At 40.1% G+C, this 19485-nt stretch overlaps 1 protein-coding gene across 2 annotated transcripts in view; it reads right to left on the bottom strand.

Annotated features, from left to right (window-relative positions):
• DAW1 (dynein assembly factor with WD repeats 1) overlaps positions 1-19485 on the bottom strand; it is a 45680-nt gene that overhangs the window by 2913 nt on the left and 23282 nt on the right. For both annotated transcript variants that reach the window (XM_038574056.1, XM_038574057.1), the window contains 6 exons: positions 18071-18170; positions 13756-13863; positions 11274-11380; positions 10269-10371; positions 9399-9513; positions 1620-1696 (listed from right to left, as the gene is read on the bottom strand). In XM_038574056.1, the coding sequence (XP_038429984.1) occupies positions 1620-1696; positions 9399-9513; positions 10269-10371; positions 11274-11380; positions 13756-13863; positions 18071-18170 (610 nt within the window). The remainder of the gene's footprint in view (positions 1-1619; positions 1697-9398; positions 9514-10268; positions 10372-11273; positions 11381-13755; positions 13864-18070; positions 18171-19485) is intronic.

The following is a 19485-nucleotide window of genomic DNA, read 5'->3' as shown; positions in this document are numbered from 1 at the left end:
CAGCTCCCTTCTAATTCGAGTACTCCCCACCTAGCTTCTTTCCAAAGACTGAGGATGCAAGTCTCTCCCTGCAGAGAGGCAGAGCCCTGGTGTGGGTGGGAACACAAGTCAGGCTCCTTCAAACCCAAGCCCCCCCTATAAGCCAACTTCCTGTAATCAAAAGCATATGGATCCTCTGTCAATCTGTGCCACAGAATAAGTGAACAAGTCAGGGGGGACTTTCATTCTACTGCCACTCTAGATCACATTGTATAAATATGTTCTGAGTGCTTCCTATGTGCCAAGTGTTGTCAAATGGTATCTGAGCGACTGTCAAAGGAAATGGTTAGTTCACTATTCCTTTGGGCGCCATGCTTATAACCTCTCTAAATCATCATTAGACAATGATTTGGGTTACATCCTCTATGACTGCAGGTTTGATAAGGGCAAGACTTAAGGGTATGGCTTTTTTGGTCCCTGTGTCCCCAGTACAATGCCTAGCACAGTACAAGCTCTCAAAAAGCATTTGTTGAATGAGTGAATGAATGAATGAATGAATACTTTAACTTTGTACCCCAAAGAAATGCCATTGCTGAATGGTATTCAATAAGTAACATATCACAGAAGCTTAAAATGCAATAACATAGTTTGGGAACTCTTTATATTCACACAGACACGAAAGTATGTGTATTTGTTGAGTGGGACACATCATGCATGTCAATGGCTACTAGACCGGTTCACTCAGAAGCATGGCCTGTGTTCTCTTCCCAGCCTGTCTCCCACATCCACATTTCCCTGTCTTCCCCCTTCATGCCGGTCCCTAAGGCCTCCTAGCCTATGGGGAAGATGTGCTCTGTGCAGTCTCAGAGACCAATCTTAAAGGCCAGAAGCTCCTGACCACCAGTAGCAGGTGCAGAGGAAGGGGGGAAGGAGAGCACAGCAGAGGGCAGTTCCAGGGTCCAGGGGCAGCCTTCTGAGACCAGAAGAAATCAAACTGACACTTTAAAATAAAGGAGCAAATCTGATCTCAGATGTGAGACCAGGGGACTGGGCTGAGCTGGGTAGGAGCTGAGAGTCACCAAGTCTTGGCCTCTCCAGAGTTTTCAGAGGACACAGCTAAACTTCAGATCACTGATGAGAAGGCTGTGCTCAGTGAATCAGCTTGTGGGAGGAGCTTATACAAAATCCTAAAAGTTACAGCTTTGAAGTTTCAAAGTAGGTCATTTTAAACTCTGTTAAGAATTAAATATTTCCAAGAAATACTTTCTAAATTGCATCTAACTTACAAAACATTTGATACTTGCTGCACAGCATGTTTTTTGCAGAATGTATACTTGTGTGTCTGCTAGGACCAGGAAAAGCACTTCATATGTTTCTTAAATAGCTTTAATAGGTATTTTCAGCTAACTCAGTCTTTTGCTGATGGCTGAGAAAAATGCTGTTTTATACTTTTTAAAAGGTTTTAGGAATCATTTATTATAATAAGTCTGACCTCACACCTGAAAATATAGTTTTTAGGTAACTGATTTCTAGAAAGGCTGAGATAATTGGACAGACCCTAGTGTCAACAGACCTATTTACACTAAGCATGCTAGGTTTTTAAAACTAAACGAATTTCTCCCGATGAGAAAGCAACTCACCTTTGAAATTTCACCTTCATGGCCTTCTAATTTCGTAAGACACTTTCTTGTGGCTGCACTGAAAACTCTTGCTGTTCCTTTTTGAAAGAGTGGAGATACATATAAATTCATCTGAAATATAGAACTTTGAGCCGTGTGCCCTGAATCATGTAACCTCTATCGCTCTGACATACTGTCTCTGTGCTACGGTGAGACTCGCCACCTAAAACTATAAATGTAAGTGGGCGCCTCTGTGGGGGAAGAGGGGGAACAGGGTGCTTCTCCAGCCCTGAGCTTATTAGAAGAAATGATGGCTTCCAAGATAGAAAAGGTTGGGCGATGGTGGTGGAGAGGAATCCAGAAAGAAGGAGATTTTAAGAGGAAGGGGGGGTATCAAAACAAGTCTCGAGAGGCTGGTGATGCAATAAGCTGCCAGACCAGCATCATACACCAAATAGGAGTCTAAGGTTACAGAAGATTCGGGAGGCCCTCCTGAAAACAAGCAACAGCTGCTTATCCCTGGGCAAAGAACAGGCACCTGGGAAGCCTTCTTACAGAGAGACGTAGGATGGTTTGTTCCCTTTTGTATCCCTGGGGCCCAGAAGTATCAAACTTTCAGTAGACACTCAGTAAATGGATGCTGGCTGGCTGGATGACTGGATGGATGGATGGACATATGGATGGATGGGTGGATGGATGGACATATGGATGGATGAATGGATAGACAGATGGACATATGGACGGGTGGGTGGGTAGATGGATGGATGGACATATGGATGGATGGGTGGTTGGATGGATGGATCGATTAATGGACATATGGATGGACACATAGCTTGCTGACTGGCTGGCTGGCTGGATGAATGGACATATGGATGGATGGATGGATGGATGGATGGATGGATGGATGGATGGATGGACAGATGGACATATGGATGGGTGGGTGGGTAGATGGATGGATGGACATAATGATGGATGGGTGGTTGGATGGATGGATCGATCAATGGACATATGGATGGACATATAGCTGGCTGACTGGCTGGTTGGCTGGCTGGATGAATGGACATATGGATGGATGGATGGATGGATGGAGGAATGGACGGACGGACATGGCTGGATGGGTGATGGGTGGATGGGTGGATAGATGATATATATACTTTCTTAGAATTAAGGGATGGAGGAGTTAAAGAAATGTAGAAGGAGAGAAATAGCAGTAGTAAAATTGTTGTCAAAAAAAGTTAAATTTTTTTCTGGCTGAGTGAAGGCTGCTGTCTTATTGCCATTACAATATTACAGAGAGGCAAAATTAGCAATGATAGGGAATTTTAGGTACTTAATTTTCATTCAGAGAAAAGCAAAGCATCATAGTAAGTTTTTTTAATTGGCCTTCTGACAATGTCAACTTCAGGAAGAAGTAGATGAAAATTGCTATTTTACAATTAATACGACTAAAAATGTAAAACTTGCTAGTCGGACATTTTAAAAGCTTTAAAGTGACTAATGTGTTTTAAGAATATGTTAATAGGGCCCCTGAGTGGCTCAGTGGGTTAAGCATCTGCCTTAGGGCTATGGTCATGATCCCGGGGTCCTGGGATCAAGCCCCAAGTCAGGCTTCCTGCTTAGCAAGGACTCTGATTCTCATCCCCCACCACCCACCTCCACTGCTTATGCTTTCTGTCTCTCAAATAAATAAATAAAATCTTTTTTTTAATGTGTTAATATTGGGGCACCTGAGTGGCTCAGTCGGTTGAGCACTTGACCCTTAGTTTCAGCTCAGGTCATGATTTCAGGGTCATGAAATCGAGCCTCATATTGGGCTCCATGCTCAGCAGAGAGTCTGCTTGGGATTATCTCCCTCTGCCCCTCCTCCTACTCACTCATTCCCTTTCTCTCTCTCTCTCTCTCTCTCTCTCTCAAATAAATCTTTTTTATAAGTGTGTTAATATAACAAAAGTGAATATCTTGCATAGAGTAGTTCTCTAAACTTCTCAAAAGCATTTTTACACTTCAAAAAACACAGAAATAATATTGCCTGAAACTATATTTTTAAGACAGAAATATGAACAAGACACCAAAAAATAATTCAGCCTTGAGAGTAATTCCAAGGAGGGAGAAAAAGGTGATAAATGTGAAGAAACAGATGTAGCTTCACAGCTTCAGCTAACCCTGTTGAATAGATCCAATTTTAAGAAGGGAATGAGAAGCAAGAACCAGAGTTCAGTAAACAAGATTTCTGTAATCTTCAAGACTTCTTAGAAGGCACAGAATGAGAAGAGGCTTACCAAACACACCAAAAGAAAAAAAAAGATTTTTTTTTCTTGAAGTAATGTCTTATTGACAAGGAAAGAATGGAATACTGCTAGGGGACATAACCAATGATAGAGAAAATTAAAGAATTATTGAACTTGCAGTAAATTCTAATCCATTCCTCAGCATCCCGAACCTCAGACCCTGCTGGTTTCTCCCCCAACCCATGGTGATGAAAAACTCCTAGTATTATTTATAATCTAAAATTCTCTACATGATAAGACTCTATGTAAAACACATATATGGTATTCTTTACTTTCTCCGTCTCCACAGCACATCTCCACAAGATGTACTCTCTCTTGTCTTCATTGATGCATCCCATATTGCTAAAAACAATTCCTGTCACAAAGTAGGCTCTCTCTTCTTTCTTGTTGGATTTTTTTTTGTATCAGTGATAATGATATTTAAAATGAAAAAGGAGGGATGATTTTAAAAAGATGAGCTCTGTGAGAAGATGAAAAAGTAAGGAGTTACTCTCAAAAATAGAGTTCTCTGAATTTAGGGCTTTCTGTATCCCAGGATACAGAAAGAACTTTATGTATGATCAAAGGATCACCTTTGAAAAGTCCTAGTGAGTAAAAGAACAGGATGCAAATGTAATTTTGAAGAGGGAGACAAAGGTGGTGTAAAGACCGTGTAATTAAAATGAATCACTGGCAAAATTCTATAACTGATTAGAACACAAAGGATATGTGACTACTTAACAGTATGTTAGTCACACAGAGCAAATGCAGGCAAAGAACAAGTTATATTTGTAGAAAGCATTCCATTTTTGCTAGAATTTCTTAAGTGGCTGTTAAAAAGTTTAGATGGACATGAGGTAGAGTCACACAGGGTCAGTCATTAAGGGAATTAGATATAATGAAATATTTGTGATTATCAAATAGATGAATCAAACGCAGGGTAGGCTTATGCTGCTGACATGGTGATGACATAATCATAGTATAGCATGATTCATGGAGAGGTGACACAGATATATTGTCATAGGTGGTCGTCATGGAGATGATGCTGACATAGTAGATCATGCGTGGTTGTCCAGGAGACGAAAATACATCATGTAGCATTATTCATGCCATCAAACAAGAGAATGGAGACATTGTGTAGTCATCTGTAGACTACAGGAAGATGGCACATACACAGTGTAGCAACAGATGGGGTCATCAACAGATGGCATGGATGTGTTGTAGCATCACATATGCCCATCATGGATATGAAACACACTGCATCCTCACACATAGATGCAAAATAGTGTAGCACTCCACATAGTTATCAAGGAGATGACATAAACAGAGTATAGCATATACAGCATATATCCCTATGAGGTTGTCAAAGGCATGAATAATAGCACAGCATTATGTATTTTTTTCCAACATCCAGTAGTAATGGCATACCATGACACATACTTAAGGCATGATGCAGAGTGTAGCATGACATGTTTTTGTCAGGGATATGGTGCAGACATCATGAAGCATCATTCACTCTCATCAAGGAGTTTACCATAGTACAGCATCATCCATGGCTACCAGGACATAGGGAAGTTGCTAGGTAGCATCATATACAGTAGGTTAAGAGATGATACATAGTGTAGCATGATATGTGGTTGTCATAAAGCTGATCCATAGCATAGAATCACATATGATTATCAAAGACATGGTGCACACAGGTCACATCATAGGATTTGCAAGGAGAGAAGTCTTCAGACAAAAGAAGCAAACATGCTGTAGTCATACATGGTGCTAGGGACCAAACTGTGTCCCCCACAAAATGCATGTGTTGAATTCCTAGCCGTGAGTACCTTAGAAGTTGACTTAATCAGAGATTGGGCCTTTAAAGAAGAAATGAGGTTAACACGAGGTCGTTAGAGTGGGCCCCCACCCAATATATTTGGTGCACTTACAAGAAAAATGGATGAGGACACAGACATATGCAGAGGGAAGACCATGTGAAGACACGGGGAGAAAACTGTAAGCCTCAGAAGAAACTAATGCTGCCAACACCTTGATCTCGAACTTGCAGCTTCCAAAATTGTGAGAAAATAAATTTCTGTAGTTTAAGCCACTTAGTCTGTTGTACTCTGTTATGATATTTCTAGCTAATACAGTTATCCAAGAGATAATGCAGTCACAGTATAGTATCACATGTGCTTGTTACAGACAGTGTGTAGCATCATACATGGTTGATGAGATGGCATGGATAATTCACAGCATCATAAATGGTTGTCAGAAGACTACCCATAACACAGCGTCATACATGATTATAAGAAAAATATGCAAACATCGTATATAGCTTCATCCATTGTCAGAGGCATGATGAGACATAGTATAGCTTCATACATGTTGTCAAGGAGATGACCCAGAAATAGTGTAGCATCACTTTGGTTGTCAGGGAAATGATGCAAATATGGCATGGTGTCATTTATTATCAGGGAGATGACATATAGTGTAGTGTCATGTGGTCATCAGAGTGATAACATAGACATAATTTTTGTCATATGTGAATATGATGGACTCTTGACACAGACATATTGTAATGTCATCGGTGCTTATCAGGAATATGAGACAGATATATTCCAGCAGAAAAGATAGTTAGGAAAATAACACAGAAATAACGTGTCATAATACCCACCATTTGCTTCAACGTGGATGGAACTGGAGGGTATTATGCTGAGTGAAGTAAGTCAGTCGGAGAAGGACAAACATTATATGTTCTCATTCATTTGGGGAATATAAATAATAGTCAAAGGGAATATAAGAGAAGGGAGAAGAAATGTGTGGGAAATATCAGAAAGGGAGACAGAACGTAAAGACTGCTAACTCTGGGAAACGAACTAGGGGTGGTAGAAGGGGAGGAGGGCGGGGGGTGGGAGTGAATGGGTGACGGGCACTGGGGGTTATTCTGTATGTTAGTAAATTGAACACCAATAAAAAAAAAAGAAATAACGTGTCATTCATTATACTGTTTTCCAAATGGTACAGACATGGTGTAGTGTCATACATGATTATAATGGGCATGATGCAGAAATACTTTAGTCATGCTCTATAGTATCTGACAAGGTTGTTAAAGGGATTAGAGAGCAATAGTAGAGCATCATATATGCTTGTCTGGGAGAATTCACATAACATATCATGTATTCTAGGATAATGATGCATGTATTATGTAGCATCCTCGATGCTACATAATACATGGTCATGGACCATGACCAATGCATGGTCATTGAGGAAACTCTGATAGCATAGCATCATACATGATTTTTAAGAAGAAGATGTAGATATAATACAGCTCTATATGTTGTAAAAAACATGATACAGACATAGTATAACATGATACATGTTTTAAGGTGATAACACAGAAGTAGCATAGCATTGTAACTTATTGTCAGGGAGCTGATGTGGTTATCAGGATATGATACACAGTGTAGCATCATGTTCGGTTCCCAGAGAGATTATGCAAGCAGAATGTAGCATCATAAATGGAGGTTAGTGAAGTGACACACTTTAATCTCACATAAAGTCATTAATTATGGACATAGACGCCATAACATAGGAGCCTACCATAGAGATGATAAACACTACTATAGTATCACACACACAGCACTCTAGAAAAAAAGGATAGTGTGACAAACAGACTTCAAAGACATGATCTAGATAAAACATAGAGTCATGTAGTTTAACAAATAAAGGGATACTAACATAATAGACCTTGAAGACATATTTGTCAAGGTAAATTAAAACATAGCAGTCAAGTAGATGATATAGACACAATATGGTATCATATATGATCATTAGAGGGATAATGTAGACTTAGCGTAGCTCCATTTATGGTCATCAGGTGGATAATATAGACATAGTAGAGCATCATATTTGATCTCCAGGGAGATGATAGTTTAGCATTATACATCGCTACCAAGGTGACGTCTCATAGAATAGCATCACATATTGTTACCAAGGAGATTGTGTAGACTTTGTATAGCACCACGCAAGCTTGACTAGATGATGCAGATAGAGTGCAGCATTCAGTGTGTTTTTTAAATAATAACAAAGTCATGGTGTAACTTAAAACATAATTATCAGTTATATGGAACAGACACAAAGAAGCATCATATGTGGCTATTAGAGGGATGATGTAGATTTAGTTCAGGTCCATACTTGGTCATCAGTTGGATGACACAGGTGTGGTGTAGCATTATCTGCAGTCTTCATGAAGATGACACATATTCCAGCATCATACTTATTATCAAGGTGATGGCTCATAGGACAGCATCATACATGGTTGTGTGATGTCATAAGATGACATAGACTTATAGCATTACCTATGCTTGCCAAGGAGATGGTGGAGATGTAGCTTCACATTTGGTTGTCAAGGAGATGATGCAGACATTGTATCACATGTAGTTATCATGGATATGGTATAGACATAATGACAGGGTTGCCAGTGAATGATGCAGAAGTTGTGTAGCATCTTACATGCTTGTCAGGAATACATAGTCATCATGAGGATGACCTGTTATTTACTGTCATAAATTATCATCCGGACACGGTGTTTATGTAGTGTAACAATATAGAAGGTTATCAATGAGTGATACAGACATCACATAGCATTATATGGGGCTTTCAGTGAAATGTCACAGATGCATTGTGGCATCACATATATTTGTCATCAATATGAGTTCTAGTATCACATCACACAAGGTTATCAAGGAGATGATGTTGACATAGTATACATCATATGCAGCAGTCAAGGAAAGGATGTAGATAGAGTGTAATACCATAGATGTTTTTTTAAGAAAATTTGAGTATGGCTGTATTATCATGCATGGTCATCAGGAGGATAATGATACATAATGTAGTATCTTGCTTGGTGACACAGAGTTGAGTCGATATAGCATGTAACATGTGCCCTAGAGGGATGAGATGGACATAATATAGTAGCATATATGGTCAACAAGGAAATGACATAAATGTATTATAGCATCATTTGTGGTCTTCAATGAATTGAGGCACATGTGGTGTACCACCAGCCCATGGTTATCAATAAGATGGTGCAGACACAGTGTAAAATCATAAGTGGTGAGCCAGAAGATGATGTATAGCACATGAAGATGTGCTACACATACTGGAGTGGCACATGTTATAAAGGAGATAATGAAGATTTATTATAGCTCCATGGATGGTGGTCAAGTTGATGAGGCTGACATAATGTAACATAATGCATGATTAGTAAGATGACCAAGAATATATTATATACAGTATCAAGGGGATGTGAAGACCCAGTGTAACATCAGATGTGGTTGTCAAGGTGATGCAGACACTGTAACCTGTGGTTACCAAGAATACCATATCAACATAGTGTAGTGACCAACATCACAGAGATGAGGCAGACATAGTTGCTCTCACAGCTAGTCATCAGGTAGATGGCCTATACTGTAGAATTATATGTGTTTATCAGAAAAGCCTAAATCTCTCCAGAAGAAATTAAATGTATGAGCAGATGACCTACCATCAGCTGAAGCAGTTGCAATAAGTTTTCCAGTGTAATCGAAACAGCTGTCTAGTATTTCATCATCATGGCCTGTTAGCGTTGCCACACATTTTCCATTTGAGGCATCCCACAGCTACAATACAAAAAAAAGAGGGTGACTGTGGCTTCCCATCTCGAGAACAATAATTGAAAGGAGTAGTCTTTATGACATGCTGATGGCTAGCTGAATAACTGTGCCAAGACCGTGTGCATAATTTTCACATGTTCTGTTCATTTTACCTGGATTCATGACAAGGCACACCTTGGACAAAGAGAAGACCAAAGACAGACATTTAGAATGGGTAGTGCAAATCTGCCACTACACTGGGAAAAAACTCAAAGTGCTTGTTTCACTGATTGGAGTTGAAGTGTCCTCTTCTCAAAAGCAGGTCTTCGAATGATAAGGAGTTTGATCTAAAGCTATAATTCTAGAAAATGAAAAGTATATTAAGATCATAATACATTGGATATGTAATCAAGTAATAATTCCGGAGCATAAGCTCTTAGCAACAGAAACTTAAAGGCAGGCAGACATTGTGTTGAGCCTCCTTGAGATTCATTCTAATCAAAGTTTAACAAATGAACAGTGAGACATTAAAGAAAAATAACATGCCTTTGAAAATAAGATCTTGTAATACATTTGGTTCAATTAACATTGTTTTACTATATCATAATTCCATTAAACTTTGGAGATCAGAAACTTAACATTCAAAAATACCATTTATTATTTATAAATTAATGTCCTAATTTTGCAGCACCTTTGAAATGTGTTAATGTTGTAATGAATACCTGACACAGTAAAAAGTGCACACAGGAGAACTGTAAAGCAAAGATATTTCTTGAGCTCACCATGCAGGTTTTGTCCATAGAGCCAGTTAATATCAGAGAGCAATCCCAATTGAATAAAGCACTGCTAATCTCAGCACAATGCCCGATTAAGGTATACACCTTCCTACAAAATAGAAAGGATTTACCCTGGTGAAAGAAGCCTTACTTCAGAATATGTGCACAAATAATGATGTCAAGCCCATTGGTGTAAGATTCCAAATTTTGGTTTGTATAAAATAATATCCTTGGTGACAAAACAATGATGGCTCTAGTATAGCTCAAAAACAATCAACTAGGCTACAAATTTAATTTTAGAAAAAAATATACTTAAATTTTAAGCACGCACAAATAACATTACTTAAGACTTGAGAAAGCCATGGGTAAAAAATAATACAGTTGGTCTGAAATTCTGGAAGTATCCTTACACCAGATCAGTGGGCCCCTTGGTAGTTCAGAAACTATCCATCAAATGTCCAAAAGGGCCCTCTTCTCCCACATATCTTATGGTGTCCAACTTGACTGCTACGCCTGGTAATCAGCCCTCCCAACAAGATACAGGCAAGCCCAAGGTGGAGCTTTACAACACAAATAGCCTAACTTAGTTAACTTCTTAGCAACTAGAACCCAAAATAATTAGGAAGGAAATTGAAGTTGTTGGACTAAATTAAATTTGGAAAATTAGCTATGATTTTATTTACTCATGATATCCATGCCTACCATAATGACAAGCCATTGAAATTTAATTACACAGTACATGGAACAAATAATAGCCATATACCCAGGCTATTGTTAACATTCTCCTTTTATGTTGCTGTGTTGTATTATTTGTTCAGAATTCCAAGAAAGCTCACATTTTTCTTGTGGATCAGAAATATCATTAAATAATGAATTAACTTATTTTCAGTATGTCCTATTCCCATAGACTCCAAAGCACAGTTAATAGAAAGGAGATTAAACTAATGAACAGCAAAAACTGTCTTCTTAACCCTCAATCCAGACTAACAAATTCTTAAAGACAGAAAATACCTTCCGGTATCAGCTTCCCACACTGCAACTGTATGATCAAAAGATCCTGTGACGATTCTGTCTCCTGAGGTGTTAAAGGACAAAGAGATGATTTCAGCTGAATGTCCCTAGAAAGAGAGCAGATATCGCCATGCGTCACCTGCAGAAAAGCAATCCCTACAAATGCACAATGTCACAGTTTAAAAGAAAATGCTAGAAAAGGCAAGACTCTATAGAGAGAAAAGAGATTAGCAGTTGGCTGGGGGTGGGAATAGGAGAGACTGCAAATGGGCACAGGTACCTTTCTGGGGAAATATTAAAAACTAGAGTTTGGTGAAGGTTACATAGTTCTGTAAATTTACTAAAAGTTGACTTACACACATAAATCAAGCCCATTTAACTTAGTAAAATTAAGTAAAACTGGATTTTGTTTGTTTGTTGTAATGAGCAGGATGAGGGCATCATTTGTGAAATCAGAGAACTTTTTTTACATTGTCTTGGAAACACTTTTTAAAAGGCTGTATCCAAAAAAAAAAAAAAAAAAAGCTGGAGCACCTGGGTGCAGTGCATTAAGGCTAAGTGTCTGACTTTTGGTTTTGGCTCAGGTCAAGATTTCAGGGTCCTAAAATCTAGCCCCATGTAGTGCTCCCCACTAAGCCAGGAGTCTGCTTGTCTCCCTCTCTCTCTGCCCTTCCCTTGACTTGATCTCTCTCTCTCCCTCTCTTTCTAAAATAAATAAATCTGCTAAAAACAAAACAAAAGGCTGTATATGCTTTGGCTTAACAATAAGTGAAAAAAAAAGTGATAGGCAGGTTTGTAAAATAAAGTTCAAAACTTTAAAAGAGGATATTCTTTTTTTTTTAAAGATTTATTTATTTATTTATTTATGATAGACAGAGACAGAGAGAGGCAGAGACACAGGAGGAGGGAGAAGCCGGCTCCATGCCGGGAGCCCGATTCAGGACTCGATCCCGGGACTCCAGGATAGCGTCCTGGGCCAAAGGCAGGTGCTAAACTGCTGAGCCACCCAGGGATCCCCTAAAAAAGGATATTCTTATAATGAATTTTTAAATATTTTATTTATTTATTTAAGAGAGAGAACAAGGTGTTCTCCCACCTTGTTCTCCCCAGCTGAGCAGGGACCCTGGATGCTGGGCTCAATCCCAGGACCCTGGGTTCATGACCTGAGTTGAAGGCAGACACTTACTGACTGAGCCACCCAGGAGCCCCTTTTATGATGATTTAACATAAAATAGGCTAATAAATATCTGACCTTTGGCCTGGTTTTCAGTTGGTCACAGTCTAGGGCCAATGTATCAAACATTCTGAGACAATGGGAAGAAGCCCTTCTCTGCAGGAGACTCTGCTCTGTTTCCCTAATTATTTTAGTGAATTAACATGATTACTTTTTTTTTCAAGAGTGAAAAAGTTCATTTACAACACAAATTTCTGGTTGATTTCAAACAGCAAAAATTAAATGCAGCTGAACATTAAAATTCCGAACACACAAAATGAATGTACTTGTCCGGTGGCAGATGTAGGTGTGCAGAGGTAGATGCATCTTTTGGAGACTGTTAGGCATCGGTCTGCAAGAGGAGGTAGTGAAGAGGCAGTGACCCACCGTGACCCACAGAACTGATGACAACGAAGATCGAAAGAGTCTACTTTCATTAAGGTTGGCACTCTGAATTAAGAAGACCCCATGATGTTAGTTTAAAAAAAAAAAGTGCTGTTTCCTCTCTTTTTCAAGTGCATTTTTTACCTTTCTTGGAAAAAGCTCTCCCAGGAAAGGGGTCCTAATTTTAAATCCATTTATAATTTGAAAGGGTAAGAATTGGATTTCCTATCCAGCTGTTCCCACCGACTGTCTCAGAGAATCACCTTCTGTAGGACTGTTTGGGCTGGGGTGGGGAGAAGCAGAGGGAGCAGGTGGGAGGAAGGTGCTGGGCGTGTGGTGATGGTGACAGACAGGGGTCCCTGTGGAGATACACCACCAGCTCTTGCTCTCTTGGCCAGTGCCCTTTGGCCTTTCTTCTCCTGCCACTTACTTACCCCTTGTCATGTAATACGGGAAGCTTCTAAGATGGGGGGGGGGGGTGGTAATGGAGGAGAAGGATGTTCATCCTTTTATGGAATCTTCTAGCAAGTTTCTCCAGTTCTCCCTCTTCCTACTTGCCTTTAAGCCACATAGATGGTGCTAGGTATTACGCTATATAGTTGGTATAGCTTACAGACTGAGGCTAGTCAAAATAAAAAGCCCATGCGGCCTCCCCAGCTCCCGCATCAAAGTCTTTTGGAGTAACCAGCAAACCAACTGGTTTGAAGAGTGAACTCTTTTCACTACAGTCTGGAAAACCAATAGCTCATAAATATCTTCTCACTTAGAGCCCATTTTGTAATAAGAAGATGTATAAAGACAAACTCAAAGGATAGGCTTACGCTAAGCAATGGTTAGGGAAAATGCCAAACTCTTGAAGCTGGTGACATTATGAACAGTACGTACTCTTAAAGTGAACACTTCCTCTCCACTCTGAATGTCCCACAGTTTGGCTGTTGTGTCCATGCTTCCAGTAGCCACTAGTGTGCTTTGAGGGTTGAATGACAAACACACCTGAATTACGGGAAATTAAAGAGATTTTAGAAAGATAGAGTTTTAAATAGTTAATTTTGTATAGAAAAGCTTTTTAATTAATTTTGTATAGAAAAGCTTTTTAATTAATTTCTATACAAAATTAATTGTTAATTTTGTATAGAAAAGATGCCATCACCTTAGGTTGAGCCTAAGTCTCTTTAAAATCCGCAGTGAGATACCAAGGGGCTCTATGGGTGGCCGGCTTCCCGCAGGTTGAATCCTGAAGCACTCTCCTCTTGAGAAGATGTGCTCTCCCATGTCACCCAGCTCAGGCTGGCAGGGGCACCGGCATGCCTTGCCACTTCCAGACCACAGAAGAACAAGAGTAAAAGCAAACTCATCTCCTTTGCGATTCATGTTCTCTGGCTCCCATCTTCCTTGTTGTTAACTTCACAGTCCTTTCCATCCTGCCCCTTCACTCACCAAGGACTTGGGCTATTGGCTCATGATCTCAATTCCAAGTCCTAGGTGGCCTTCATGTGAGCCATCATTCCAGTAGCCCAGACTTATGAACCCGGACTCCCTTTCATAATCACTCCTGTGGCCACATCTTGGACTTTAACATCACTTTTTCTCAAAAATTCACCACTGATACAACAATCTCTAGATCCAATTACTCAGTGCGTCCCCTTTCTTCCTTACCAAGCCATCCCCAGGATATCCTCCACCTCATGGAGATGCCTGCCTTTTCCTGTCCCCCCCCATCCCCCATTCAACTGACAGCCTGGAAACATCAGTCCTGCCAGCATCCTCAGTATCTTCACTCCCGGGCTCCCCTCTCTTTTCCGGGCACCGTCTGTAAGACTCCTAACAACTGTATCAAGCTGGCATTTCACCCACTCATTGGCCCTCCCTCAGCACTCAGCTGAAGGAAACTGCATAGCAGATTACAGGTGTTGCTCCTTGGAGCTTCCCATCCTCAGCTGTGTCCTTAGCACCATCCCCTCCCTACCTGAAAGTGCCTCTGGCTCAGTACACTCTCCCTTTCCCTATTCTTGCCCAAAGTCTGTCCTCATTCTTCCCCCACAGATACCCTGGCCTCCTACTACTTCCCTGAGAAAACTATCATGGGGGACCTTCCTCACCCTGCCTTCACTTGCTTTTCATTCAGTGTCAGGTGCAGAGGGATCCCTTTGCCCTTCTGAGACCCCCTCTTGCCCACACTCCTAGGGGAGATGTGCCCACTAATTTTTCCATCCTTCTGGACTGGATGCCTCCTAGTGGCCTCCAAAGATGCTTGAGCTTTTCCCACATTAAAAAAAAACCCTCGCTTGCCTCCCTGTACCCCTTTTTCAACTACCTTTTTTTCCTTTTCACAGCCAAATTCCTTGGGAAAATACTGCACCATCATCACTGCTTGCCCATTTCCCACTACGTCAACTCTTTGGAACCACTCTAGTTAAATGATCCAATGGCTCTGTCAGTCACCTCACTTAACCTCTCTGACGCCTGCAGTGCTGACTCCTTTGTTCCCTGTATTTTCTTCCTTCCAGACACAACTTTAACAGTGTTCTGCTTTTCTTCTTTAACTTCCTATGTCTTTTTTGTATCTTTTAGAAGATTCTTCTCTTCTCCATCTGCTCAAGACGCCATCACACTTTTCCCCATACTGGTCATTTTCCTTTCAGAAATTGCAATTCCCCAGTGGTTTCCATTGCCACCCCCATGCCAGTGACTCACACACCCATGTTTTCTTCCCTGACCCTGCACTCAGTTCAGCCCCAAAGGGCCTCTGTTTGGACATCATTCAGGCAGCTTTGATCAATTTAAGACACGCAAGTCATATGACCACGAGCCTGCCTTTCCTTTTATATAGAACTGGCGAATGGTACTGCCATTCCAAAGCCAGGGAATCACCCTAGGGCCCCTTTTCTCCTTCAAGCCTCAAATTTGCTTGGTAGGGCAGCCTGGGTGACTCAGCGGTTTAGTGCTGCCTTCAGCCCAGGGCCTGATCCTGGAGACCCAGAATCGAGTCCCACATCGGGCTCCTGCATGAAACCTGCTTCTCCCTCTGCCTATGTTTCTGCCTCTCTCTTTGTGTCTCTCATGAATAAATAAATAAATAAAATATTTAAAAAATCTTCCTGGCAATCCAGTCCTACCCTTCAACTCCAATCTCTCTCATATTCTCTTCACTGGCCTCATGACAGGCCCCTGTCATCTTTGTTGGAAATGCAACAAGACAGCCAGCTGGCCCCCACTTCTAATCATACTTCACATGGCCACAAGAATGATCTTCCTAAAGAGTAAACATGACCATGCTATCTTCCACCTTAAAAGTTTCAACAGTGCAGCATTAGCCACAGGATGAAGTCCAAATTCTTTAGCATAGCATATGAATCAATACTACGCCTTGCCAGCATCCTCCACTTTGATCATGCTTACCATGTGATATGGCTTTGAATGGGTTGCAGTTGCACCAAGACATGATGCCTTTACCCCAGGCAGTGGGGGTAGCACCAGGGATCCTTGCCCAGCACCTCTGACCATGGGCCACAGGCAGCTCCCCCTCCCACAGTGTGTTGCACAGCCATATTGTCATATTTTGTGCATGTCATAACAGGGGAGGTTTGGGAAGTGTTTCTGTGGCCACATGGAGTCATCTGAGTTAAAAAGCATGCCCTACTGTTGCACACCTCCCCTGGGCATTGGCCAGTGAAACTCCTGCTGCCTGGAGAACGTGCTACCTATCTGCACAGACTTTTCTTAACACCCTTCGACCAGGTGCTTCCCTCTCTGACCACACTGAACTCCCCACCCACTTCTAGCACACCTTCAACGCATCTCTGAATTTATTTTTGATGACTCTCTCCCCCTCTACTGAGCTATAAAATCCCTGCAGGTAAGAACCATGTGTGATTCTATTTGGTAGGCCAAGCACACAGGCCGGGACTCAATACATAGTTAATATTTAGTAAATATTTATTGGGTTGATGTTGTTGACTATGAAAATTATCAATCTTCCTAGGAACTATATATAAAGAGAACTTTTTCACAATTCCAAGGGAGTGGGAGAATGAGGATTATGTCTTTCTTATGACTTTGCCAAATTGCTTACTCTATGTCTTGGCACCTTCAACTGTAAAATGGGGAAATATCTAGCTCTTAAGGTTGCTATGAGGTGCAATGAAGCTAATATATGTGAAGGGCTTACATATTAGCACAAAGTTGTCCTTTGTGCACATTGAGTACCTTAATGGTCAGTTATAATTTTGTATTGCATTTTCCCCCAGTGTTTAGCAAAAATATTAAACATAGCATGAGCCCTTATTGTATGCCTATACCAAGAATCCGAAGGATAAATATAAATAAATCTTATTCCTAAAATAAGCAGCTTGTTTATTTTTAAAAGCTATCATTTGTCCCATAGGGTGCCAATTATCTCACTAATTGTTATAAGATGTAACACAGAATTGGCCAAGGGCAAGGTCTTCCCAACAGCGAAAGACACTTAGACTATCAAACTATTTATGCAAATTCGGGTTCTAATGATATCCAGAAAACAATCAGCCTACATATGTCACATGTTATTAAAAAAAAGTTACTTTAAAAGCCTACATATGTCACATGTTATTAAAAAAAAGTTACTTTAAAAGCTATTTTAAGAATTTTACCAACCCTCATCAACTCAGTCCTTTAAAAGCAAGTCACTGAAAAAGAAAAGGTCAGGTTGGCCATTGTACTCAAATGTTTATCATATTGCACGTCCACTTAGTCAATGCAGGGTATAGGTCTTTGACGACAACTGCAAGATATAAAAACTCAAATAGTTTGTAAATTACAGTAATGCCACCATATAAAATATATATAAACTAAAAATACTGGATATAATTGTAAAATTAATCATAAAGGTAGAACCACTATTTGTATAATGGACTAATAAAAAGAAATAGCAGTGATGTGTTGATGCAGGTCCATCAATAGTAACAAATGTACAGTTTTGATGGGAGGTGTTGATAATGGGACATGCTTAGGGTGGGGGTGCAGGACTGCGGGAGCATATGGGAAACCACTATAGCTTCCACTCAGTTTTGCTGTGAATCTAAAACTACTCTAAAAAATAAAGTCTATGAAAAAGAAAGAAAGAAAGAAAGAAAGAAAGAAAGAAAGAAAGAAAGAAAGAAAGAAAGAAAGAAAGAAGAGAGAAAGAGCAACATAAAAGTGTAATAAAATAAAATATACTCACTATTTCTGCTGTGTGACCCCTAAAGGTATGGTAACACTTTCCCGTTTCTACACTCCACAGCTTACAAGTCTTATCGAAGGATCCAGTGGCAATTTTGTCACTAAGATTTTAAAAAAATGGGTTTTGAAGACAAATTCAAGCACAGGATATGATACACTGAATTAAGACAAGATATTAATACATGGGTCTGTCTACTCAGAAATTTACTTTGTAAAACAATAAATAACTTTACATTTGTTTCAGTGGACAACAAAATTAAGGCCTAATTTTTCAATAGTATCAGTTTGCATGTTTAATTTTAAATATTTTATATTGAAGGCATAAATTTATGTTTGGGATTACAGTAAGTTTTTAAATTGCCACAATGAATATGGCACAAAATTTAGTTTAGAAAATTATTACCAAATGGAAACAAATAATGTATGAGTTGCAGGAACATAGAAAAATTCTATTAGTAGGTCTACTGACAAGGCTAATTTTGAATTTAAAAGAAGAAGAATGAAAAGATATAAATCCAAGTAACCGTATGGCTAGATAAGGTTTTGAGAACTTAGTGTCTCCCTGGGAAAATAATGCCAATATTACTCTGATTGTAAGGTCTTTGAACAAGAAGGAGGATTTAGAGAGGAAATAGGGTAAAGACCTGTCCCTTTCAAACAAAAGGTTTCCCTGGGTATACTGTGGGGCAGGGTTACTGTCAACACCCGACAGCTAAGAGCGGGTTGACCTGTTTAACCTGTGATCGTAGAACTAAATCTTTTCCTTTACCGTTGACCCCTGTCTCTTACACCAAGTCATCAAAATGTTCACCCAACTGGGTCATCAATTACAGTTAGAGCTCATTGTTCAAAACCGTGAAGGGATTTATGACCCAAAATGCATATCCTAAGGCAATTTATATGTGCTTGGCACAGTTGCAGAATTTATATTTTGTCCAAACTAACACTGATGCCCTGTATCTCTCCTTTGTTCTCAGGCCAACCACGTAGTGTTTCTGTGGTCTTTGAGCTAATGGGAGTGAGGTCCTTTCTGTCATGCTCCAGGGACAGTTTGTTCTGGAGAATACCCACCCACCTAGAGCTTCCTAACACTCAAAGCTGCTTATCAACCCAAGGTCTGCACTGGCTCTCCTCCATCCAGTCTAGGCATTCCTCATCAGCTGTTGACGTCCACTGGGATATGGTTAGTTTAGAACACTAAACTTCTGCTCGGATGTGCTGAGAGCCCCGTGTGCTCTTTATCAACTCTTTCCCTCCATTTTCCATCCCTCCTGCTCCTCAGACATATCGTCTCAGGTTGCTGTTGTTTCTCAATCAATTCCTGTTTGATCACACACTGCTCTCTAGTTCCATATGCCATTACATGATAAAAGATAATACCAATGACATATTTTTTAGAATTACTTTGTTGAATCA

Source organism: Canis lupus, chromosome 25 (assembly GCF_011100685.1).
Source record: "Canis lupus familiaris isolate Mischka breed German Shepherd chromosome 25, alternate assembly UU_Cfam_GSD_1.0, whole genome shotgun sequence".
NCBI lineage: Eukaryota > Metazoa > Chordata > Mammalia > Carnivora > Canidae > Canis > Canis lupus.
The sequence above is the reverse complement of the archived record's forward strand: the minus strand, read 5'-3'. Positions and strand labels throughout refer to the sequence as shown.